This window comes from Hemitrygon akajei, chromosome 10 (assembly GCF_048418815.1).
Source record: "Hemitrygon akajei chromosome 10, sHemAka1.3, whole genome shotgun sequence".
NCBI lineage: Eukaryota > Metazoa > Chordata > Chondrichthyes > Myliobatiformes > Dasyatidae > Hemitrygon > Hemitrygon akajei.
The window spans coordinates 90,186,220-90,213,705 of record NC_133133.1 but is presented as its reverse complement, the minus strand read 5'-3'; the positions used below and the strand labels follow the sequence as shown (position 1 = coordinate 90,213,705).

The 27,486-nt window shown below is 43.5% G+C and overlaps 1 protein-coding gene across 4 annotated transcripts in view; it reads left to right on the top strand.

Annotated features, from left to right (window-relative positions):
• LOC140734529 (sodium- and chloride-dependent neutral and basic amino acid transporter B(0+)-like) overlaps positions 1–25,780 on the top strand; it is a 141,148-nt gene extending 115,368 nt beyond the window's left edge. For 3 of the 4 annotated variants that reach the window (XM_073058611.1, XM_073058610.1, XM_073058613.1), the window contains 3 exons: positions 10,064–10,173; positions 10,266–10,436; positions 23,632–25,780. In XM_073058611.1, coding sequence (XP_072914712.1) covers positions 10,064–10,173; positions 10,266–10,436; positions 23,632–23,766 — 416 coding nt within the window. In that variant the 3' untranslated portion in view covers positions 23,767–25,780. The remainder of the gene's footprint in view (positions 1–10,063; positions 10,174–10,265; positions 10,437–23,631) is intronic. The other variant, XM_073058612.1, reaches the window with a different exon arrangement.
• Positions 25,781–27,486: the final 1,706 nt, after the last annotated feature.

Below are 27,486 nucleotides of genomic sequence, written 5' to 3'. Positions count from 1 at the left end.
GCTGCCGGTCCTGGGCTGGTCTGCTGTTGGGCGCGTGGCTTGGTGATCTGTACGATGGACGTCCCACTCTCCTTCCTGACTTTCCACAGCACATCTGCCTGGGCCACCACCTTCCGGGGGTCGCTGAAATCTGTGTCGGACAGCAGCAGGCATATGTCCTCGGTCAGCTGCTCTAGGAACGCCTGCTCAAACATAAAGCAGGGCTTGTGTCCTCCGGCCAGGAACAGCATCTCATTCATTAATGCCAATGGCGGCCTGTCTCCCAAACCATCTAGGTGCAGTAAGCTCGCTCTCACCGTGAGAGTCCAAAAGTCCTTATGAGCAGGGCTTTGAATGCTGTGTATTTGCCGTCTTCCGGGGGTGACTGTATAAATTAAATGCAAAAGAGTACAGCTGTCCCAGAGCCAGATGGCCACAGGGGACCCTGCACTGTGTGTCTCCTCCCTTTACCACTCCTGGAGCTGAAAACCACCTGCCTAGACAGGTGTTCGGTGTGACCAACTCACTGTCTTCCTACCCATGGTGCTCTCAGTATCTTACCTGATCTTTGATTCGTCGAACTGCAGCTCCAGATCCTTTACGTGGTCAGTCAGGTGCTGTAACTGGGCACACCTACCTCAGGTGTAATCACCAGGAACACTAAACTTTACCCTGATCTCCCACATTCTGTGGAAGGGGTATACTTCTGCCCCGGATGCCATCCAGATACACAAATTCTAAAGATTAAAAACAAAAAGACCTTATACATTGAATCCTATGCCTCTGCTCTGGGTTCTCATTGAAGTCTCATAATTCAAAGCCTCAGCACTTGACCCTTAAACCCCTAAATACAGCATTTTGGACTCAAACACGTCCACTCTGTAAAACAACCATTTCAAAAGGTCATCCCACCTGGCTGTCACATAAAGATAGTAAAATATTATTAAAGATGCTTTAGCAGGCAACTTACAATATAGGTAATTAGACAAACTCAAAATGGCTTTTTGATGTTGGAGCTGAAGAGGGAAATGGAAGCTGAAACAAGAAGTCAGTGCAGAGTCATGCAGTGCTTGTCACGGTGGACGCTCGCAGGACTGAACCCAGGTGCGAAGGAATGACAGGCTCACAACTCGACCCAGGAGAGGAGAAATGGCAGAATCCCCATTAAGAGACGGAAACAAGAGGTTAGGAATACTAACAGAGCTGTGGAGGAAAGACTGAGCAACACTGCAAGACAAATCATTCTCTCCAACACCTCTAAGGTACTAAATGAGAGTCCTCTTTAAATAATCACAGAATGTGGGAAATATGTGCCACTCTCAATTAACTTGACAAGATTGGTGGACCGAACCCAAGTGCTGAACACAGGCACGGAGGGCGAGTCGGGAGGCATTGCCGTCGTAGTGAGGGTTCCAAGGGAGTCTTTGCCTGGAGTCTTGGTTCTAGTAGATAGTTGAGGAACAAGGTTAGACTTAGAGCTGATCGTCCCAAGTCCCATGGAATGAGGTTACTCGTATACGAGTCGACCAACGAACTGGCACCTTCTAGTTGTGGTCACAGGATTCTTATACTGTCTTGGTTGATGGAATGCAAGTATTTGTAGTTGTTGGAACCGGGGAATGATTGGGAACTAAACAAGGTAGTTAAGGCCCAATTCCTGAGGAAGATAGCCAGGAGGGACCATGACAGTACCCCCCCCCCCCCCAATGGGAGCCTCCTGGCGATCCTCCAGGCCTGTCTGGGTGGTCCTAATGAAAGTCCTGGATGAGGGAAGGGTCTAGGATGAAGGAGTGGGGGACCCAGGAACGCTCTTCAGGACCATACCCTTCCCAATCCAACAGACCCCTGCCCCGACAGCGCACATCTAGCAGTCGTCAGACGGTGTACGCTGGATGGTTGTCAATGAGACGGGCAGGGAGAGGAGTCTCAGCTGGGGGACACAAGGGGCTGATGGAGACTGGCTTTAACTGAGACACATGAAAAGTTGGTAGAATGCGCATGAACTTTGGCAGCTTTAGGCGGACCGCTGTGGGATTGATAACCCTTTCAACCTTGAATGGTCCCAGGAAGCGAGGGGCCAGTTTCCTCTGTTCATTTTTGAGCGGGATGTCCCTGGAGGAAAGCCACGCCATCTGCCCCGGTTAGTACTCCGGCGCCGGAGTCCGGTGTCGGTCAGCTATCTTCTTATTCCGATTTGTTGATCTGAGTAGGGCCATGTGTGTTTCCTCCAAACATTACGGCACCGATCAATATGCTCCCAAACTGACGGTACTGCAATCTCCTCTTCCTGAGCGGGGAACAGAGGGGGTTGGTACCCAAGGGAGCACTCGAACGGAGACCTCCCAATGGCAGAGCTCACCAGAGAGTTGTGGGCGTACTCAACCTCGCTCCAGGTCGACGGGTTATTTGCCGTTACACAGCGTAACGTCAGCTCCAGGTCTTGGTTGACCCGTTCAGCTGCGGGTGGAACCCGGATGACAGGCTGACCGATGCACCCAAGGCTTGACAGAAGGCCTTCCATACCTGCGAGACGAACTGGGGACCTCGATCAGAGACAATATCCGCGGGGATTCCATGGAGGCGGAAGATGTGGTGGACGAGAAGATCTGCGGTTTCTTGAGAGGAAGGGAGTTTAGGGAGGACTACAAGGTGCACCACCTTGGAGAATCGGTCTACCACGGTGAGGACAGTGGTGTTTCCGCGGGGGGGGGGGGGGGGGGGTAGACCGGTGGCGAAGTCTAGGGCAATGTGTGACCAGGGACGACCAGGGACAGGTAGGGGACGAAGTAGACCCGGCGGTGGTCAATGAGAGGTTTTTCCCCGGGCACAGATGGAACAAGTCGAGGCACAAGAGCGGGTGTTCCCCTCCATGGGCGGCCACCAGAAGCATCTCCTCAGGAGAGCCGGGGTCCGATCACTCCCGGGGTGGCAGGCGAACCGAGATGTGTGTCCCCATTGGAGAACCTGAGGCCTGACAGAGATGATCGCCGGGTCCATTTCCAGGGTCGAGGTCATCCCGGTGGGCTTCCTTTACTTTAGCCTCGATCTCCCAAGTGAGGGTGGTCACCATTCAGGATGGTGGGAGGATCATCTCGGGACTGGAGGTGTCATCCTTGGAGTCCTACTAGCGGGATAGCGCGTCCGGTTTCCCGTTCTTGGATCCTGGACGGTACAGGAGGGTAAATTGGAATCGTTCAAGAAACAATGCCCAACAGGCCTGGCAGGAGTTCAATCATTTGGCGGTCTGGATATACCCCAGGTTCTTATGATCTGTCCGTACCATGAACGGGTGTTCTACCCCCTCCATTCTTCCAGTGCCAGTATGACCGCCAGTAGTTCCCGATTTCCCACGTCGTAATTCCGCTCGGCGGGGGACAGTTGGCGAGAGTAGAAGGTGCAGGGGTGAAGCTTTTCATCCGAACTTGCCCGTTGAGATAGGACCGCTCCCACCCCAGAGTCAGAGGCATCCACCTCCATGATGAATTGACGGGATGGGTCCGGATGGACCAGGATGGGAGCGGTGGTGAAACGCCTCTTCAGGTCGGTGAATGCTGAGTCCGCTTCGGAGTCCCAGCAAAACAGGGTGGTAGGCGAGGTAAGCCGGGTAAGGGGGGCTGCCACTCGACTGTAGTCCCTGATGAATCTGTGGTAGGAGTTTGCAAACCCCAGGAATCGTTGAAGTTGTTTGCATGTCGTGGGTCTAGGCCATTCCTCCACTGCCCGGATCTTCTCAGGGTCTGCTTTTACCTGATATCGCCTAGGAAACTGACCGAAGGGACGTGGAACTTGCATTTATCCACCTTTGCAAATAACTGGTTTTCCCAGTCTCTGGAGGACTTGACAGATATGGTGTACGTGTTCTTCGGAGCTGCGAGAAAATCAGGATATCGTCAAGGTAAACAAATATGAACTGATTGATAGAGTCCCTCAGTATGTCATTGATCAGGTTTTGGAAAACGGCGGGAGCATTGGTGAGGCCAAACGGCATGACCAAATATTCAAAGTGGTCCAGAGTTGTATAGAAGGCCGTATTCCATTTGTCCCCCTCCCTTATCCTGACTAAATGGTAGGTGCTGCAAAGGTCCAGCTTTGAGAAGATGGTGGCTCCATGCAGTGGTTCAAATGCTGAACTAATGAGGGGTAGCAGGTACTTGTTCTTAACTGTTGTATTATTTAGGCCTCGGGAGTCGATACAAGGGCGAAGCGCCCCGTCCTTCTTTACTATAAAGAAGAAACCGGCACCTACCGGGGAAGATGAAGGCCTGATAATGCCCGCTGTGAGGAACTCGCTAATGTATTTCTCCATGGCCTCTCTCTCTGGTCGGGATAGGTTAAAAAGCCGACTGGTGGGTAGCGGGGCCCTGGGGAGAAGGTTGATGGCACAATAATTTGGGCGGTGCGGAGGCAGGGAAAGGGCCCGCTGTTTACTGAACACCTGCTCCAAGTCATGGTACTCTGTGGGGACGTGGACAAGTCGAGGGGTTCCAAAACAGGCAGGGTCGCAGGAGCTTCTCTGGGAGATAGGGCCGACCGCAGACAGTTAGTATGGCAAGATATCCATTTGGCTATCCTCCCGGTAGACCAGTCAATACGGGAATTGTGTTGGGTCAGCCATGGGTACCCTAGAACTACCAAGGCTTGAGGTGAATGAATGAGACTGAATCGTACCTCCTCCCGATGGCTGCCAGATAGAATCAAGGTCAGGGGCGGCATACAGTGGGTCACCCGAGCCAGCAGTTTTCCGTCCAGGGCCCAGGCCTCCAGGGGGGTGGTAGCAGCTCGCGAGGTATTCCGGCCTGGGTGGCTATCTTTTCATCCAGCTGATTGCCCTCAGCACTGGAATCCACCAAAGCTGATAGGGACAGGGACTGTTATTGGTAATTCACGGTTGCCGGGATCTGCATCCGAGTCTGGGGTGCTGAAGGGAGTATCATTCAGCTCACCAGAGCTCCCTTTCTCAATGGTGCCCTCCTCTTTTGGCCGCTGAGGGCAGGTATCCCAGAAATGTCCTGGCTGGCCGCAATAGTAGCAATCCCCGGCTCTCCACCTCTGAGTTCGTTCGGCCGGGGAGAGCCGGTTCCGTCCCAGTTGCATCGATTCCTCCCCCAGGGGGGTGGGGATGGTGGTAGCAGGAGCCACACAGGGAGCAGCTGGGGAAGGGGGCCTGGCTGAGGCTGGTAAGGTGGACTGGGGACTTCCTCGAGGAGCGGGGTGACTGGCCTTCTCTCTGACACTCCTGAAGTCGATAATCTAATCAAATGGCTAGCGAGATCAGAGTCCAGACAGTCCGTGTCGTCCCTCGTGGCCAACTCATCCTTTATCTGGCCGAGAGGCCCTGTCGGAACACCTCCCGTAGGGCTTCGTCATTCCACCCAGAGTCTGCGGCTAAGGTCTGGAACTCAGTGGAATACCTGGCCACACTTCACGAAGCCTGACAAAGAGTAAGCAGCCGTTTCGCAGCGTCCTTACCGCGAATGGACTGTTCGAAGACTTTCCTCATTTCCGCGACAAAGGAGGAGTAGGAGGAACAAACCTCCGGTCGGTTTTCCCATATCACAGTTACCCAGGCCGAGGCATCCCCTCATAACAGCCCCATGATGTACACAATCTTCGATTTATCAGAAGTGTAGCTGCATGTCTGCAGCTCAAAGACTAGGGAGCATTGTAACAGGAAGGCTCGACACCAACCTGGGTCCCCAGCGTAGGGTTCAGGCTCAGGTACATACAGCTCTCGAGGGGATGGTGTTGCTGATTCTGAGGGCAAAGCCATCCCGAGCGGTGCGGTTTGGGTAGCCAGGGTTCTTGGAGGGGACAGAGAAAAGGAGGCGGAGACCCGGTCCGCTTGTTCACTGACCTTCTGCACATTTGTGGTTAGCGTCCGAAGGTTTTCCACAGTCTCCCGAAGTTGTTGGTCATGGGCGCCCAATAGGTAGCCCTGGCTGGCCAGGGCCTGTTGTACGGGATCCATGTCTGCTGGGTTCATCATGGCCAGTTCATTCTGGTGGAACGAACCCAAGTGCAGAACACAGGTGCGGAGGCTGAGTCGGGAGGCGTTGCCATCATAGCAAAGGTTCCAAGGGAAGCTTGGAGTCCTGGTTCTAGTAGATAATTCAAGAACAAGGTTAGGCTCAGAACTGATAGCCTTCAGTCCCATGGAATGAGGTTACTCGTACATGAGTTGACCAATGAACTGGCACCTTCTAGTTGTGGTCACAGGATTCTTATACTGTCTTGGTTGATGGAATGCAAGTGTTTGTAGTTGTTGGAACTGGGGAATGATTGGGAACTAAACGAGATGGTTAAGGCCCAATTCCTGAGGAAGAAAGCCAGGTGTCAGAAGGGACCATCACCTAAACTAAAAGCACAAGGGCTTAACGGCTCTATTTGAGGTAACCAATAGAGAACCCTAGAAGCTCAATGCTCACAACAGTGCTGGTTGGAGGAAACAGATCAGCTTCTACACAATTGCATTCCAAGACTCAACAGCCACTTTAGATGACTAAGTTAACACTGTCATTGACTTTACCAGTAAGTGTGTATCAAAGTGGATAATCTAGAATTCCCAAACTGGAAAACATGGATAAGTCAGGAGATTCACTCCCTGCTGAAGTCTAAGACTGCAGCATTGAAATCAGGTGAACCTTACCGCTACCTTACCTTAATAGAGATACAACTGCCATAAAACTATCAGGGATGACAAAAGACAACACCAGTCCAAAATCAATTTCCATACCAGCTATCAATTATGGGAGGATTTGCATGCCAAGGAGTTTCGAAACACAGTCAGGCAGCATTATGATAATGGTGCATCTCTTCCCAATGAGCCATTGAAGTCAGATGAAGTATTCTTTCTCAGAGTTCACGGGTCTTTGGAATTCTCTTCCTCAATGTGCAGTGGAAGCAGAGTTTTTCAATACTCTCAAGGAAGCAGAAGATTAATACTTATGAGGAGTATTAATGTGCGTAGACAGGAATTTGGAATTGAGGTCACAATCAGAGGAGTCATCATACTAAATGGAGCTGCAGGCTTGAGTGATTGAGCAGCTCATTCCTGCTCCTATCCTTTACTCTGTTTGGCATGTAGCACCAGCATAACTTCAGTAACTTCCCCACTGGTCATGTGAAATCACCTTCTGGTCTCCCTTGAATACTTGTACTCACATGAATGTACTCACATTTGGTCAACACTTACTCTGCAGAATCATCTACATTATCTCTACGGTGTCCTTTAACAAGAAACAGGGTTGGTCCTCTTACATATAAGCCCTGCACTTCCAACTGCTCAGTGCCTTTCACTAACTCATCTTCCAGGGTCTCTCATTCTAGTATGTCTAATCATTCAAGGGCTCTTGTTATCTCACTTTAACATTCTGGGCTCTCTCAAACCCACTCTGATAGTTTTTAACTTTCTGCTGTACAACCTTTAACTTGTGTTATGAAGAATGAAAATGGTTGTACTTCAGAATTTTCTACAGATATTTCCTCTGTAGATATATAGGTTGCAATTACAAAATCATGCCTTAAATTCTTACATTTCCTTTCTTGGATTTAAGCTGTTTTCATGACCACAAGGAAACAATATGATTCGTTGATATGAAACGATATGAGTCAGCTGCACCTTTCCTCATTCCCTGTCACGCCCACTGTTGAACTTGAACGCACGCAAAGCCATTACCCACACGAGGACATCAGTCACCTAAATGCAGTGACACACTTGCACCAGGGATCACTGGTTGGTCTCAGGTAACCGGCCACCTCGTGTGGCTGGCGGGAAGTGCCGTTGCTACTGGCCTGGAGCGCGGACAGATAGGAGCCGCCTCTAAACCTGTTTAGCACACCGAATGCTCATGGGGAACCCGATGCTAAAATATTTGCAGACGACCTAATTCGGGCTCAGGGGTTCGTAAGTAGCAGAGCAGCTACCTCACTGTGATCTACTGGAAGTCATCGGTTGAGACAAACTTGTGTTGGACGATAGATCCTTCCTACCTACTTACAAGGGGGGCAGGTGCACGCCCCATCGCACTTCTCACTCAGTCGGTCGCGCTCTCTGGACTGCGACCGCCGTGGACCCAGCACGGGGACTTCCAGCCCTTACCTTGTCCTCTCACCCCACCCACAACCAGCCACATCTGGCCAAGGCGTCTGGCGGCGGGCAGGCGGGCGGGAAGCTGGGGTTTGGGCCTGAAGGCTGTCTAATGAGGCAATGAAGCCCTCAAAACTGCTTTGGTACCTTTTTTAAATTTTTATTTATTTATTAAATTTTTAACAGAATTACATAAAATGAATAGAATATTAGAATAGTGAAAAATTAATATTGGCCCTCCCCCCTCCCCTTAACCCTCCCCCCCTTGGATCCCTATCTGAAAAAAAAGAAAAGAAAAAAAAAGAAAAAAGAAAGAAAGAAAAAAGATAGAAAGATTGCCTGGATATCGAAGGATCCCCACATGCTCCATGGAGTTCAAAATAACTTTAGTTTTTATTTTCCCCAAATAACATAATTTTATCTTCAAAGGACCTATATATTTAATCCTATCTTTTGTAGATAGGGGTGCCAAATTTTCAAAAATATATCATATTCATTTCTTAAATTATAAGTAATTTTTTCAAGTGGAATGCAGCTATATATTTCATTATTCCAACGATCCATAGTTAAATATGAATCTGATTTCCAAGTAACTGCAATAGCTTTTTTGGCTACTGCCAATGCAATTTTTATAAATTTTTTCTGATATTTATTCAATTTAGGTTTTGGTATTATCCCTTCAATATCACCTAATAAAAATAATATTGGGCTATGTGGGAGTTGTATTCCAATAATTTGTTCCAGTAAAAGTCTTAAATTTATCCAAAAAGGTTGAATTTTAGAATAAGACCAAGTAGAATGTAAAAAGGTACCAATTTCTTGATTACATCGAAAACATTGGTCAGATAAATTTGAATTTAATCTATTTATTTTCTGTGGTGTTATATATAATTGATGTAAAAAATTATATTATACTAATCTGTTGGACATTTATTGTATTTATCATACTATCAAGACATAGTCTTGACCAATTTTTTTCATCAATTTTAATATTCAAATCAGTTTCTCATTTTTGTCTTGATTTATGAATTTCTGGTTTAATTGTTTTTGAATCAAATTATACATACAAGATGTAAATTTTTAATTTTTCCTTTTTGAATTAAGATTTCTATTTCATTAGGTTGGCATTATCTCGTAAATAGACCTTTAATTGAAAATAACAGAAAAGAGTGTCATTTGATATTTTATATTTATTTTTTAATTGATCAAACGACATCAATATACCTCCTTCAAAACAGTCACATATATATCTGATCCCTTTTTGAAACCAGTTATGTAAAAGTTGATTATCCATTGCGAAAGGAATAAGCCTATTTTGAATTAAGGTTCTATTTGCTAATAAGGATTTCTTTATTTCATCATCCGTATTTACCTTATTCCATAAATCAATCAAATGTCTTAATATAAGAGATTCTTTCTTTTCCCGTATCCATTTGGATTCCCATTTATATATAAAATCTTCTGGTATATTTTCTCCTATCTTATCTAGTTCTATTCTAATCCATGCCGGTTTTTCTTCATCAAAAAAAGATGCAATAAATCTAAGTTGATTTGCTTTGTAATAATTCTTAAAATTTGTAAGTTGTAACCCTCCTAAATCAAATTTACATGTCAATTTTTCCAACGATAACTGCTTCGGTACCTTGAGTCCAAGCACCCTGCACTTAAAGACAAACCCATTGAGTTTTCTCAGCGGAAAAAAAACGTGAGCAAGCAGGACAGAAGCAAGTGCTGTCAGCCACATAAACTAAATTGTGGAATAGACTGGACATAAGGAACCTCCTTCGAGTACCACTGTATTCTGGTTGGGTTTAACACCCTCCACCCCCCACCCCCCGTTGGCCGGTCCGCAAGAATATTGTCAATAATAAACCGGTCCGCGGTGCATAAAAGTTTGGTGACCCCTGTCCTATTGTAACAACAAACTCTGGAACAAACAGCTTTTAATAAAGTCAAAATAAACCAACTGATTGTGTTTCTGTTCCCTTGTTATTATAGGTGCAGAGCAGTTCATCAAGGATATTGAGATGATGATTGGAAGGAAGAATTATATCTTCTGGCTGTGGTGGAAAGTGTGTTGGCTCTTCATTTCACCAAGCTTGCTGGCAGTAAGGAGTTGTAAATATTGATTGAAAATGAACTTAAGATATACAGTTCTTGTCAAGTTAATGATATGATGGTTTTCAATTACTTTACCCAGGGCATCTTAATCTGGTCTCTGACAACCTTAGCTCCACTGAAACATGGAACTGTTGAATACCCTGCCTGGGCATCAGTTCTTGTGTGGTGTATGGTCACCCTTTCTGTGATGTGGATCCCCATTGTTGCCATTAAGGAAGTTGTCCAAGCTAAGGCCTCATCCTTATGGCAGGTAAGCAATCACATTGAGATAGTTAGAGATACTGGAGAGGCATATAACCATATAACCATATAACAATTACAGCACGGAAACAGGCCATCTCAGCCCTTCTATTCCATGCTGATGCTTACACTCACCTAGTCCCACTGGCCCACACTCAGCCCATAACTCTCCATTCCTTTCCTATCCATATATCTATCCAATTTTACTTTAAATGACAATACCGAACCTGCCTCTCCCACTTCTACTGGAAGCTCATTCCACACAGCTACCGCTCTCTGAGTAAAGAAATTTCCCCTCGTGTTACCCTTAAACTTTTGCCCCCTAACTCTCAAATCATGTCCTCTTGTTTGAATCTCCCCTACTCTCAATGGAAAAAGCCTATCCATGTCAACTCGATCTATTTCCCTCATTATTTTAAATACCTCTATCAAGTCCCCCCTCAACCTTCTACGCTCCAAAGTATAAAGACCTAAATTGTTCAACCTTTCCCTGTAACTTAGGTACTGAAACCCAGGTAACATTCTAGTAAATCTTCTCTGTACTCTCTCTATTTTGTTGATATCTTTCCTATTATTCGGTGACCAGAATTGTACACAATACTCCAAATTTGGCCTTACTAATGCCTTGTACAATTTTAACATTACATCCCAACTCCTATACTCAATGCTCTGATTTATAAAGGCCAGCATACCAAAATCTTTCTTCACCACCCTATCCACATGAGATTCCACCTTCAGGGAACTATGCACCATTATTCCTAGATCACTCTGTTCTACTGCATTCTTCAATTCCCTACCATTTACCATGTATGTCCTATTTGGATTATTCCTACCAAAATGTAGCACCTTACACTTATCAGCATTAAACTCCATCTGCCATCTTTCAGCCCACTCTTCTAACTTGCCTAAATCTCTCTGCAAGTTTTGAAAACCTACTTCATTATCCACAACGCCTCCTACCTTAGTATCATCTGCATACTTACTAATCCAATTTACCACCCCATCATCCAGATCATTAATGCATATGACAAACAACGTTGGACCCGGTACAGATGCCTGAGGCACACCACTAGTCATCAGCCTCCAACCTGACAAACAGTTATCCACCACTACTCTCTGGCATCTCCCATCCAACACTGTTGAATCCATTTTACTACTTCAATATTAACACCTAATGATTGAACCTTCCTAACTAACCTTCCATGCGGAACCTTGTCAAAGGCCTTACTGAAGTCCATATAGACAACATCCACTGCTTTACCCTCGTCAACTTTCCTCGTAACCTCTTCAAAAAATTAAGTAAGATTCGTCAAACATGACCTTCCACGCACAAATTCGTGCTGACTATTCCTAATCAGACCCTGTCTATCCAGATAATTATATATACCATCTCTAAGAATACTTTCCATTAATTTACCCACCACTGATGTCAAACTGACAGGCCTACAATTGCTAGGTTTACTCTTAGAACCCTTTTTAAATGATAGAACCACATGAGCAATACGCCAATCCCCGTTTCTAATGACATTTGAAATACTTCTGTCAGAGCCCCTGCTATTTCTACACCAACTTCCCTCAAGGTCCTAGGGAATATCCTGTCAGGACCTGGAGATTTATCCACTTTTATATTCCTTATAAGTGCCAGTACTTCCTCCTCTTTATAATTTGTGAATTTCTCCAAATTTCTTCCAGTATAATTTGAAAGCCAAAGATATATGCTGAAAATCTGATACACTGTATAAAAAAGATCTTTCAAAATATTTAAGAAAACATCTGTTGAAAGAAAAATAGAGTTAATATTTCAGGTTCTGATAAAGATTAAACTTTTAGTGATTGAGCAGTTAGGGAACAGGACCTTGCGGAAGAGTCTTAAATTGGAGTAGGGCAAATCACAAGGGCATTAGGCAGAAACTAAGGAGAGTTAATTGGGAATAGCTTTTTTCTGGTCAGTTCACATCAGACATGTGGAGGTTGTTTAAAAATCAATGGCACAGAGTACAGGAGAGGAAAGTTCATGTGAGAAGGAAGAACAGGGATGGAAAGATAAGAGAACGGATATCGAGAGAAGTGATTAATTCAGTCAAGAAGGGAAAAGTATGTAAAACTTCAGAAGTTATGATCAAACAAAGCACGAGGATTACAAAGAAGCCAGAAAAGAACTTAAGAGGAGAATTAGGAAAGCCAAGAGGGGCTATGAAAAGTCACTGGCAAGTAGGATCAAGGTGAATTCCAAGGCATTCCATACATTCATCAAGAGAAAGAGGATAACTAGGGACAGGGTAGGATCACTCAAGGATGGTGGGGAGGATTGGCTTGGATGCAGAAAATGTGAATGAGATACTTAATGAATATTTGACTTCAGTATTTACACAGGAAAAGGACATGGAGGACCAGGAGGTCAGTGCTGAGTACTTAAATACGTTAGGGCGATTAGAGGTCAAGGAGGAGAAAGTGTCGGGTCTCTAAATGAGTATTAAGGTGGATAAGCCCCCAGAGCCAGATAGGATTTATGCTGGTTTATTGAAGGAGGCAAGAGACGAGATTGCTGGGCCCTTGACCAGCATCTTCGTGTCTTCTCTAGACACAGGTGATATCCCAGAGGACTGGAAAGTGGTTAATGTTGTACCCTATTTAAGAAGGCAACAAGGTAAGTTCCTGGAAACTATAGACCGATGATTTTCACATCAGTTGTCGGGAAATTGCTGGAAAGAAGTTCTTAGAGATAGGAAACTTGAGCATTTGGAAACCCATAGTCTAAACAGAGAGCCAGCATGGCTTTGTGCGGGGCAGGTCATCTCTTACCAATTTGATTGAGCTTTTTGACAAGGTTATGAGAGAGACTGATGAAGGTAGAGCAGTGGATTGTTGTCTAGCTGGATTTTAGTAAGATGTCTGACAAATTCCCTCATGGGAGGCTAATCCAGAAAATTAGGATACATGGGGTCCACAGCGAATTGACTGTTTGGATTCAGTATAGTAGCTAAAGGGATTTATTTGAGCTGGAGGTCTGTAATTGGTGGTGTTCTGCAGTGATCTGTGCTGGCATCTTTTCTGTTTGTGATGTTTATAAATGATGAAAATGTAGATGGGTGGGTTAGTAAGTTTGCAGATGAGATCAATATTGGTGGAATAGTGGACAGTGTAGAAGACTGGCAAAGAATGCAGCACCATATAGATCAGTTGTAGATATGGGCAGAGAAATGGCAGATGAGTTTTCACCCAGATAAAGGTGTGGCATTGCACCTTGGTAGATCAAATGCAAGGAGAGAGTACACAGTTAAGTTCAAGTCCTTCAATAGTGTATCTGAGCAGAGAGATCTTGGAGACCAAGTTCATAGCTGCTTCAAAGTGGCTACACAGTCAATAGGGAGGTTAAGAAGACTTATGGAATGTTTATTTTTATTAGTCATGGCATTGCATTCAAAAGCTAAGAGGTTAGTGTATGTTGCAACTTTATAGAACTCTTTAGTCCACCTCTGGAATATTGCATACAGTTCTGGTCATCCCACTATAGGAAGGTTGTTGAAGATTTTGAGAGAGTGCAGAAGAGGCTTACCAGGATACTGCCTAGTTTAGAATGCATGTGCTATCACGAAACTCGGGACAAACTTGGGTTCTTTTCTTTGGAGCTGCAGAGGCTGAGGGAAGATCTGACAGAGACTTATAAGACCATAAGACATAGGAGCAGAATTAAGCCACCTGGACCATCAAGTATGCTCCACCATTCAATCATGGCTGATCCTTTTTTCCTATCTCCTCCTCAACCCCAGTTTTCTTTCTTCTCCCCTTAACCTTTGATGCTATGTCCAATCAAGACCCTATCAATCTCTGCCTTAAATATACCCAACAACCTGGTCTCCACAGCTGAATGTGGCAACACATTCCACAAATTGACCATCCTTTGGTGAAAGAAATTTCTACGCATCTCTGTTATGAAAGGGCGCCCCTCTATCCTGAGGCTGTGTCCTCTTGTCATAGATTATCCCACTGTGGGATACACCCTTTCCACATCTACTTTGTCTAGGCCTTTCAACATTCGAAAGGTTTCGATGAGATTCCCCACCCACATCCTTCTGAATTCCAGTGAGTACAGACCCAGAGCAACCAAACATTCCTCGTATGATAACCCTTTCTTTCCTGGAATTATCCTGGTGAACCTCTTCTGGACACTCTCCAATGCCAGCACATCTTTTCTAAGATGAAGGGCCCAAAACTGTTCACAATATTCAAGGTGAGGCCTCATGAGTGCCTTATAAAGCCTCAGCATCACATCCTTGCTCTTGTATTCTAGACCTCTTGAAATGAATGCTAACTTTGCATTTGCCTTTCCCACCACTGACTCAACCTACAAATTAACCATCAGGATGCTCTGCACAAGGACTCCCAAGTCCTTCTGCATCTCAGATTCCTGGATTTTTCCCAGTTTAGAAAATAGTCTGCACTTTTATTTCTACTACCAAAATGCATGACCATACATTTTCCAACATTGTATCTCATTTGCCGCTCTCTCGCCCATTCTCCTAATCTTTCCCAGTCCTTCTGCATCCTACTTGTTTCCTCAACACTACTTGCCTTTCCATCAATCTTCATATCATCTGCAAATTTAGCAATAAAACCATCTATTTCATCAAATAAATAATGTATAGACAGCATAAAAAGAAGTGGTCCCAACACCGACCCCTACAGAGCACCACTAGTCGCTGGCAACCAACCTGATAAGGATCCTTTTATTCTCACTCGCTGCCTCCTTCCAATCAGCCAATGCTCTAACCATGTTAGTAACTTTCCTGTAATCCCATGGGCTCTTAACTTGGTAAGCAGCCTCAAGTGCGATACCTTGTCAAAGGCCTTCTGAAAGTTCAATATACAACATCCACTACATCCCCTTGATCTCTCCTCAAAGAATTCCAACAGCTTCGTCAGGCAGGATTTTCCCTTAAGGAAACCATGCTGACTTTGTCGTATTTTGTCCTGTGTCACCAAGTGCTCCATCACCTCATCCTTAACAATTGACTCTAACATCTTCCCAACCACTGAGGTCAGGCTAACTGGTCTATAATTTCCTTTCTGTTACCTTCCTCCTTTCTTAAAGAGTGGAGTAACATTTGCAAGGTTCCAGTCCTCTGGCACCTTGCCAGAGTCCAATGATTTTTGAAAGATTATTTCTAATGCTACCCTAAGGTGCAGTTCATCTGGTCCAGGTGACTTATGCACCTTTAGGTCTTCTAGCTTTTTGAGCACCTTCTCTCTTGTAACTGTAACTGCACCCACTTCTCTTCCTTCACACACTACAACATCATGCATACTGCTAGTGTCTTCTACAATGAAGACTGACGTAAAATACACATTTAGCTCATCAGCCATCTCCTTGTCCCCTGTTATTATTTCTCCTGCCTCATTTTTTAGTGGTCCTACATCCACTCTTATTTCTCTTGTATTTTGAACATACTTGAAAAAACTTTTACTATTCACTTTGATATTATTTGCTAGCTTGCTTTCATATTTAATCTTTTCCCCGTCTAATTAGTTTTTTTAGTTGCTCTCTAAATGTTTTTTAAAACTTCCCAATTCTATGTCTTTCCACTAATTTTTGCTTTGTTGTATGCCCTTTCTTGTGTTTTTACAATAGCTCTAAGATTCCCTTGTCAGCCACGGTTGTACTATTTTACAATTTGAGTATTTCTTCATTTTTGGAATACACATGTCCTGCACCTTCCTCATTTTTCACAGAACCACACACCATTGCTGCTCTGCTGACATCCCTACCAGCAGCCCCTTCCAATTTACTTTAGCCAACTCCTCTCTCATACCTCATACCACTGTAATTTTCCACTGAAATACTGCAACATCAGACTTTATTTTGCTCCCTATCAAATTTCAAGTTGAACACAATCATATTGTGATCACTGGTTACTAAGGTTTCTTTTACCTTAAGCTCCCTAATCATCTCCAATTCATTACATAATGCCAAATCCAGTGTAGCTGATCCCCAAGTAGGCTCAACAACAAACTGCTCTAAAGTGATATCTCTTAAGCATTCAACACTTCCTGAGATCCATCACCATCTCCCAATCGACCTACATGTTAAAATCTCCCATGACTACCATAACATTACCCTTTTGACCCGCCTTTTCTATTTCCTGTTGTAACTGGTATATGGAGGAATTTAAGGTGGGGGATTATATGGGAGGCAGGGTTTGAGGGTCAGCACAACATTGTGGGCAGAAGGGCCTGTAATGTGCTGTGCTATTCTATGTTCTATGTAACCTGTGGTCAACCTCCCAGCTACAGTTGGGAGGCCTGTATATAATTGCCATCAACATCACTTTACCCTTGCAGTTTCTTAACTCAACCCACAAGAATTCAACATCTTCCAATCCCATGTCACATCTTTCTACTGATTTGATGTCATTCTTTACCAGCAGAGCCACACCACCCCCTCTGCCTACCTTCCTATCCCTCCGATATAACGTGTAACCTTGGACATTCGACTCCCAACTACAACCATCCTTCAGCCACGAATCAATGATAGCCACAACATCATACCTGGCAATCTGTAAAATTGCAACAAGATCATCCACTTTATTTCTTCTACTACGTGCATTTAGAATCAACATCTTGAGTACCATATTTGCTATTCTTCCTGACTCCATCCCTAATGATTTAATACTCAGCCTTTTGGCTGCAACTAAGTCCCATTACCTGCCTGCCCTTCCTGACAATCTGACTGTTCACCATCTTTGCTTTTTTACCATCCGTCCTTTCCCAAGTCCCTTCACTCTAATTCTGACCCCGCCTGCCAAGTTAGTTTAAGCTGTCCCCAAAAGCTCTAACAAACCTGCCCTCAAGGATGTTGGTCCCCCTTGGGTTCAAGTGGAAGCCGTCACTTTTGAACAGGTCATACCACCCCCAGAAGAGATCCCAATAATCCAAGAACCTGAAGCCCTGCCCCCTGCATCAGCTTCTCAGCCAGGCATTTATCTGCCAAATCATCCTGTTTCTACCCTCACTGGTGTGTGACCCAGGCAGCAATCCAGAAATTGCTACCCAGGAGATCCCGCTTCTCAACTTTCTACCTAGCTCTCTAAATTCTCTTTTCAGCATCTCATTGCTTTTCCTTCCTTTGTCACTGGTACCAATATGTACCAAGATTGCTCCCCCTCCAAAACGTTGCAGACGTGATCTGAGACATCGCTGACCCTGGCACCTGGGAGGCAACATATCATCAGGGTGTCCCATTCACATCTACAGAAACTTTTACAATATATTGCCCTGTAGTCTAGTCTACAAGGCCCGTAAGGAACGCTTCACAACCACGCTATTCAGCGTCAATACCATACTCGCGAAAATCGAAAGCATCCACAAGTAAAACATGTCAAGTTACAGATATTCTAGATTTACAAACAGGTATAAACAAATTTACATGGATGTTAGTAAATATTCCTCACTATGCGTGGGAAAAGCAGCTCCCAACACTCGACGCTCGTTCTAGAACCTTCTACAGCTTCTTTCCACTCAGCACGTGCATAATGACATCATAGTTTTCTCTTAAAGGCACAGGCAGCTTTCTCTTTACATTACCATGGTGAAGACTTAAGTGCGCTCTGACAATATAAAAATAATATTCAGCAGTCACCTGGTTACATGTAGGTAGGAGGGATTAGTTTTGGGGGTTTCCATGACTTACATTTTAACTGGTTCGGCACATGTTGTAGGCCGAAGGGCCTGTTCCTGTGCTGTACTGTTCCATGGTCAATGTAAAGAATAAAGCAACCCCATTTAAATTTACATGCAAAGGACCTCAGTGTTCAATGGCTAAGGTTTGTGGCAACTGAGGGAAATAGCTGCCAATGTTTCATGAGGCACGGATGAGGCAAATACCATTCATAATAATCCCCAGGGTAGAGGAGACGAAAACTAGGAGAAATCAGAGTCAGGGTTGGGGGGGGGGGGAGATTTAAAAGGGACCGGAGGGACAATTTCATGCTGTGGTTGGTGAGTATATGGAACAAGCTGCCAGAGGAAGTGGGTGAGGCAGGTGCAATAGTACCATGTAAGAACCACTTGGATTAGGACTAGGTGAGAGGGGCATGGAAGGATATGGGCAGAACACAGGAATTTGGGATGAGCTGGAAGGACAAGGTGCTTGGTATGGACTAGCTGGGCTGAAGGACCTGTATCTGTGCTGTTTGGCTTTATGACTCTGTGACTCTAATTTCTTGTGTAGTGGATGGATAAAGACACGTGAGCATTGTACATCAGCAGAAACATATTTGATATGTGTACCAGTGGATTATTCTAAAGTATTGATACCTACTTTCAAAAAATTACAATGCCAGTCAGTGAAGCTGAAAAACTTCCTCTGAACAATTTGTCAGTGAGTGCACCATTATTTCTTTCCACAACTATCCATGTCTACGACGAGGAAGGATGGAAAAGTTGATATCGATATTTAATGCTAACTCGTGCATACGGGATGCATCATCCTCCAACTATGCAGCCCTTTGGCAAAGGCAGAAAAGATTAAGTGAGCTGTGGAAAACTCTGGAAATTCCACAAAGGTTCCTGAGGACAGTCAAGTAGATCCTTAAGGAATGGAAGTTTTCTTAATAATCCTCTCATTGTCAGCTCACTCATAAGTAACCTTGTACAATTCGGAATAGCCTCTAGAGCAGGGGATCCTGACCATTTTTATGTCATAGATCCCTACAATTAACCAAGGGTCTGGGGACCCCAGGTTGGGAATTCCTGCTCTGGAGCATCACCACTACAATGTTAGTTATTAGGAATTGGCTTTCAGGTGCACAATGTGATTAGCAGGGCTAATGGTTTGTTGACCTTAGCTTCAAGAGCTACGGAGTATGAAAGAATGGGATTTCTGATGCAACTTCACTGGGTTTTGGTGAAATTACCTTGAATATGGCAGACAAACTGGATATTTGAATGGTTGAGAATGATTGGCAGAGGCTAAACAGCAAAATTCCAAGATTAGGACAACTAAAGAGTGGTCACAGAAATCATAGGAGTGGCTACGGGGTTGCAGCGAGTCAGTGGACTGGGCCATGTTTAAGGACTTGTCTATGGATCTAAAGGAATACACCATGGTTGTCACGGACTTTAATAAAACAGTTGTAGACAAGTTTGTACCCACAAAATCATTCAGAGACTTCCCCAACCGGAAACCCTGGATGAACCATCAGATCCGCAGTCTGCTGAGGACCAAATCAGAGGCCAAGTCTGGTGGCGAGGAACGTTACAAAAGGTCCAGGTATGATCTCCAGAAAACCATCTCATGGATGAAGTTTCAATTCTGGACTAAACTTGAAACAACAAAGGATGCTCGACAGTTGTGGCAGGGTTTGAATACTATCACCTCTTAAATTAAGCAACATGGCCAACAACATGACTTCACTCCAGATAAGGTGTTGCTCCTTCAACCTGAGTGTGGCCTCATCTCAACAATAAAGGAGGCCATGGACTGACATATCAGAATGGAAATGCGAAGTAGAATTCAGATGGATGGCCACCGGAATGAGACCACTCCAGGTTAGAGGGGGAACACCCGGGTAACCTCCAACCTGATGCCATGAACATTGTTTTCTCAAACTTCTGGTAATTGTCCTTTTCCCCCTCTTCACCATTCCCAATTCCTGCTTCTTTTTCTTACCTTACCTTCTTTTCTGCCTGTCACCTACCTCTGGTGTGCCTCATCCTTCCCTTTCTTCCATCGTTTTCTTCCCTCTCTGATCAGATTCCCCTTTCTCCAGTCCTTTATCTCTTTCACAATCAACTTCCCAGCTTTTTACTTCACCCCTCTCCCTCGCTCGATTTCACCTATCACCTAACACCTTCCTCCCCTCCTGCCACCACCTTACTCTGTCCTCATCTTTTTTCTCCAGTCCTGATGAAGGGTCTTGGCCCAAAACGTTTACTGTGCTCTTTTCCATAGGTGTTAGCCAGGCCGCTGAGTTCCTCTAGTATTTTGTGTTTTTGCTTGGACTTCCAGCATTTTCAGATTTTCTCATTTTTTTATCATTTAGATATTCATCAGCAACACTAAATTACTTTTGTTTTCCTGGATACTACAGCAGCTGCAAATAAATTAAGAAACCTCGGGGAAATCTCGTGCCAATGCATTCACTGAGCGGAGTCTAACAGAAAGTGTAAGGAGTGTGATGAGGTCGATTGACAGGCCAAGATTTCATCTTTAGCTGAGATGTCAGAATGTGAATCATTTGCATCAGGATGGCCAATCCCTGATTTTCTGCTGTGGTCATGTTATTTAGGTGGCTAAAGGTGACCCACGGGATTTTTAGGGTGTCAACTTGGTGATGATAATTCCACAGAATGTCAAGAGTAGATATTTAAGCCCTGCCTTACTTTGATGGAGTAAAACTGAAGAGCCATAGAAATAAGCTTTCGAGGAAAACAGAAAATATTGGAACTACTCATCATGTCAGGCCACATCTGTGGCTAAATAGACAGAGTTCACTTTTAATCAAACAGAGTTAATGCTTCAGGTCAAAGACCCTTTGTCAAATGCACCAACTAGGCTTAGTGGTTGAAAAAATACTGCATTGTAGTAAATAAAACCTTTTTCACTAATTTTATATTCAAGCCTATATTTGACTCAGTCCATACCATGTAGTTGACTGTTAAACTCCCTTGAAGTCAGCTATCCAACCACGTAACAGTACCGTCGCTGCTGTAGTCAAACAAAGGAGTAAAACTGTTCATATCTGAAAGACTGCACATGCCAGAAATCTAAAATAAAAACTGAAAATGCTGGAAACACTCAGCAGGCGAGGCTGTATTCCTGAAAGTGAAACAGCTAACATTTCACACTGCAGCCTCTTCATCACAACTCGCTTACTATCAGTACTTTATATCTGTATTTAGAAAGGAAGAGAATACAAACATAAGATCAGTAAAATCAGGAATACTAGAGTGAGAATTGATTATCTGCTGAGAAGGCTAATTCGACTTAGTTGCTTGATCAGAAATGGTTTGCATCACTGTTGCTTAGCAAAAGTCCAATCAATTTTTTCTTTGCTTCTGAGAAGCCAACTACAAATTGTAAATTATGATGTAGCTGGCAGCCCAGTCTCATGGTGGGTGTTGGATTGTGGAGTATGGTTTGCCTGCCAACAAAAGGATACTCATGTTCAAAAACCTGTCTAATGACATTCCCTCTACCGCAGACAGGTCATTTTAACACTTAGTGGTGAATTAAGTTCCGGGAACTGCAGAGAGAAAAATACATCACACACAATTGGAGAATTTAGGTTAGTTAAAGAGAGCCAGTCTAGAAATATAAAAGGTAAATTGTGTTTGACGAACCTGGTGAGATGTTTTGTACTTACAAAAGTTGATGAGAAAATGGAGTGGATGTTGCCCAGATGGATTATGAGGAAGTATTTAACGAAGTACTGGTGAACAGAATTAAGGCTTTTGGAATACAGTCAGCTTCAGCCAGCGAGATTGAGCTGATTTTCAGATGATGACTTTCATTGGGAACTGTTGACCAGCTACAACACACAAACCAGTAAGTTCTGCATGTATTAGCACTCAGTGAGCATAAGGCAGAATGTACAGGAGTTCAGATCCAGGTGTGTCAGATACCTTGCAGCGTTTGATCTGGGAATCACCATCATGTCCTGTGCTGAGATCCTGCATGGCCACATCCATTTGAATGGAATTCTTGATCTTCATTAAATAGGAATTTCCAACTTTTTGTTTCCTTTTTCTTAGATCCACATATTTATATTGTAAGCTCCTTAATTTGATGTTTAGCTAATTTTACTTTTGATAAGTAGTTAAGTAAGTTTAAAGCCTCTGTTTCAGAGAAAAGAGTTGACAGCTGTTAAGCCAGTGTTAGTGACAAAGCCTCTGGACATAATACCCGGATACTTAGTCATCACTTGTAGCCAACTCTGTTTGAACAGAAATAAGGCCTCAAGGTTTTGGGACGCACTTGGCTGCAGAATGTAAGTTCAACTGTGAGAACTGAGCATTTGAGTGTCAAATTGAAGTGGCCCATTGGTGCTGTAACAGAAATGCAAGCAGCTTTTCAGGTGAGTGGATAGTAGGCAATAGATTTGTCAACACAATGGTACAACAAGGGAGAAGATGGGTCTGAAAGATCACATACGTAGATCCTGAATTCTGGTAGGACATTTTTAGAGATATAAAATATGGGATTTTGTCCCTCAGAAATGGAGGTTTTGTGATCCATCAAGGAAGTTCTGCTGAACGTGTATAAAGCTTTGGTTAGATCACAATTAGAGTATTATGTTCCATTCTGGAAATCACATTTTAACAAAAAGGGAAGCTCCTTAGGTTGTTTACCAAAATATTTCACAAAAGGCGGGATTTCAGCTACAAGGTTAAGTTCTTCTTGGAGCAAAGGGGAGGAGAACATTCCTCAGAGAGCTATAAGCACCTCTAAATTGTCCATATAGGATAGTTCTGGTTTAGGTTTTCCTGTGAGATTATTATATTGAAGTGACGATACCTGCTGTGAATATTTTTCAACTGGTTATTTTTATATGGTACATGATTATTTATGCATCTCATTACTGATCCTACACCTGACCAAGTGTAGATTAAATAGTTTATAATTGCTAATTGGTTTAGTATTTTCTGATGGCATGAAAATCTTTGTCTTGTATTCCATCCATACAAATCATTCTAACACATGTACATACTGTAGAGGTAGTACGAGGGACAAGCAGGAACAGTCCATTCAAAGGTGCTTTAACAGTGGCTTAGATGCTGTCCTTGAGCCTGATTTCTGACCTTTATTTCTTCTGCCAGATGGAAGGTGAGAAGGAGAAAATGCCCAAGGTGGGAGGAAAATTGATTATGCAGGCTGCTTTTCTGAGGCAGTGAGACGTATAGACAGAATCCATGGCTTTCCTGATTCACGCATTTCCTGCCAGTTGCTCACATGTACACAGGCAATGCCAGTACCATGTACACAACTCTGGCATTTCTTGTCGTCCTTACATGCCCGTCTGTGATGTATTGGGGTAGGATGCATCACAGACTGCTATGGTGCATCACACATTAAAATGAACAGATTATATAATTTTAGACATCAGATAAGAAAACAGCAGATTGTATTCTGAGCTAATTCAGTTTGAAGATTAATGGTGGAAAATATCAAATAAAGTATATAAAACACATCAGTTTTCTTTTCACAGAAACTCTGCTCTGCTTGTGCACCAGCTCCTGACTGGGGTCCTTTTCTTGAGAAACACAGAGGGGGAAGATACCGAAGGGCTTATCCTGCAGAAGCACCTAGCCATACTGAATGTCTCACTGAAACTGGGGTGTGAACTGTTCCAAGAAGATCTGTACCTGTTCTGATGGCCTCACTGTAACTTCAATAGCCAAATCTCACTGGAACATATGTGGGCATCAATTGGGATTGGAGTGTGTTTGTTATTTGGGGGGTTGGGGGTTACTGTGTTTTAGAGCTTCTGCACCATGATCTTGTATGATCTCTGAGATTAATGAATGGGATCCCAACCGTTACATATGAATAAGGCAAACATTAAAGAGACCTAGTTCACAACAATTTATTGTCACCTGCTGACATAGAAAGCTAAGTTATCACAATCTCCTGAAAAGAGAGAGAAAGGAATATTGATGAGATATTTGTGAGATTTATCATGAGACCATAATACATAAAGGCAGAATTAGGCCATTACCCATCATGGCTGATTTATTATCCTTCTCATCCCCATTCTCCTGCCTTCTCCCTGTCATCTTTGAAACTATTATTAATCAACAATCTATTAACCTCTTCTTTAAGTATACCCAAAGATTTGCCTCCACAGCCATCTGTGGCAATGAATTCCACAGATTTCCCACCCTCTGACAAAGGAAATTTCTCTTCATTCTGTTCTAGAGGAACACCTTTCTATTTTGAGGCTGTGCCTTCTGTTCCTGAACTCTGTCCTATTGGAAACATCCTCTCCATGTTCACTCTATCTAGGCCTTTCAGTATTTGATAGCTTTCAGTGAGATCCCTCCCTCATTCTTCTAAACTCCAGTGACTACAGCCATAGAGCCATCAAACATTAACTCTTTTATTCCTAGATTCATTTTCATGACCTCCTCTGGACCCTTTCCAATATCAGCATATCCCTTCTTAGATTAGGGGCACAAAATTGCTCAAAATACTCCGTGTGTTCTGATCAATGCCTTATAAAGCCTCAGCATTACATCCTTGCTTTTCTATTCTAGTTCTCTCAAAAGGAATATTAACATCGCATTCTCTTTCCTTACCTCTGACTCAACCTCTAAGTTAATCTTTAGGAAATCCTGCACCAGGACTCCCAAGGTGCTTTGCACATCTGATTTTTGAATTTGTTCCTAGTTTAGAAAATGGTTACACTTGTATTCCTTCACCAAAATGTATGACCATGCACTTCGCTCTGCGTTATTCCTTCTGCCACTTATTTGCACATTCTCCTAATCTATCCACGTCCTTCTGTAGACTCCCTGCATCTTTGACACTGCCTGCCCTTCCACTTATCTTTATATTGTTTGCAAACTTAGCCACAGAGCTATAATTTAATCATTCAGATCATTGACATATAACATGGAAAGAAGATATCCCAAAGCCCACCCCCGTGGAACACCACAAGTCACCGGCAGCCAACCACAAAATGCATTGTTTATTCCTAGTCTTTGTCTCCTGCTAGTCAGCCAATCTTCTGTCCATTCTAGAATCTGTCCTGCAGTAAGTACATGGGCTCTTATCTTATTTAGAGCCTCACGTGCGGCACCTTGTCAAAGGCTAAGCAAACAGTATCCACTGACTCTCCTTTGTCTACCTTGCCTGTTGTTTCCTCAAAGAATTCCAACAGGTAAGATTTTCCCTTAAAGAAGCCATTCCTACTTTAGTATGTGCCTCCAAGAACCCTGAAGCCTCATCCTGAAGAATAGATTCCAACATCTTGCCAACCACTGAGGCACTCCTTCTTAAGGAGTGGAGTGACACTTTCTACAATCATCTGTGTGAAACACTGTTTGATATTCACCTGTCAAATAAAACAGTGTGTATATGCTGTACCTAACACATAGTAAGACCCACAATTGGCAACCAGGTGGGAACAGCAGGAAGACCCTCACACAGAGTCAGTAAAAGTAACATTGATTTGCTGTAGACTGGTTGGGAATTTAGTGCTTTTGCTTTTCTTTCAAAACATTTGTGTTTTAATGTCACCCGGTTGGGCCATAACACAACAAAGAGGAGAAGGAGGCAAAGGAAATATAGAGGGTGGATGCGTAGAGTCATGTTTCAAAGTGAGTATTGTGTTTAACTATCAGAATCAGGTTTATTATCACTGACATATGTCAGGAAAGCTGTTTGTGGCTGCAATACAGTGCAAGACATTAAAAAATTTCTGTAAGTTACACTAAGAAATAAAATAAATAAATAGTGTGAAAAGGAATAATAGTGTTCATGGATTCCTAGACCACTCATAAATGTGATAGTGGATGGCAGCAAGCTGTTCCTAAAAAAATTGAATGTACAACTTCAGCTCCTGGACCTCCTCCCTGATTTAAGCAATAAGAAGAGGGCATGCCCTGGATGGTGATGGTCCTTAATCACGGATACTACCTTCTTACGGGACCACATTTGAAGAAGTCCTTGAGGGTGGGTAGGCTTGCATCTGTGACAAATCTGACTGACTCTGCAACCCTCTTCAGCCTCTTTCAATCCTGTGCATTGGAGCCTACATTCTAGTTGGCGATGCAACCAATCAGAACCATCTTCATATCTGTATCAATTTGCTGAAGTCAATGGTGACATATCAAATCTTCTCAAACTATTAATGAAGTATAACCGTTGATGTGCCTTCTTCATGACTGCATCAATATGTTGGTCCCAGGATAGATTCTCTGAGATGTTGACACCCAGGAACCTGAAGCTGCTCACCCTTTCTACTTCCGACCTTTCAGTGAGGACTGGTGTGTGTTCTCTTAACTTCCCTTTCCTGAAGTCCATGAACAATTCCTTAGTCTTAATGATATCACTCAACCAGTCAATCTGTTTCACTCTTGTGCCTCCATGTTACCACCTGTGATTCTTCAACAACAGTGGTATTATTGGTGAGTTTATAGATGGTGTTTGAGCTGTGCCTTGGCACACAGTCCTGCGTATGGACAGAGTAGAACAGTGGGTTAAGCAAATATCCTTGAGGTGCATCTATGTTGATTATCAGAGAGCATATTTGATGCAAAGCAGAATGAGATGCTGCTCCCAAACACAAATCTATAGTGTAATCTGGAAGGCAAATTGTGTAACAAGATTAAAGGTAAGGTTAATATAGCCAGATGCACAAGTGAACAAGTATGTTTCAAAGGAGAAATGGAGAGTTGAGTCCTTGAGAAGTATTTTGGCTGGACCTTGCACTATAGCGAGAATACTGGTAAACAACACCCATGATAATATCTGGTCATCAGGAGTTACAAAACAATAGGGTGCACTTTGTTCTGCCCTTATAGAGGAACATTAGAAATCTGTGCATTAATGGACAATTCGGCATTGAGCGTCCATTTCACTATTCATCAAGGCGATACCTCAACAACATTTTTCTATACGATCTGCATATCATTTGATTCCAATCATGTTCAAAGATCCAGCAACCCATGTTTGAATGTGTTAAACAACTAAAGCTGCACAGTCAAGTTTTCTGGATTCATCACCATTTGCATGAAGACATTGCAACGTCCTCGCTCGGGTGTAACGAAACCCAAGTTAAACGTCAAGGTAAACCGTAGTCAATGAAAACAAGGTCGCAGTAAGATTAACCATTTACTGTTCACTCTTCACATTAACGTATGGTGAAAACTGTTGATAAAACAATACAAGATTGGTACAGTGTTTGTTTCCTTCTAGATATCACATTTACATCGTGAATACTTGCAAAGGTAAAACTACAACAACTATATTACATTAAAGTGCAGCATACAGTCAGAATCTACCTACTCCATTGACTGCTTTAAATACACTTCAACACAAACTATCCCGACTCTTTAAC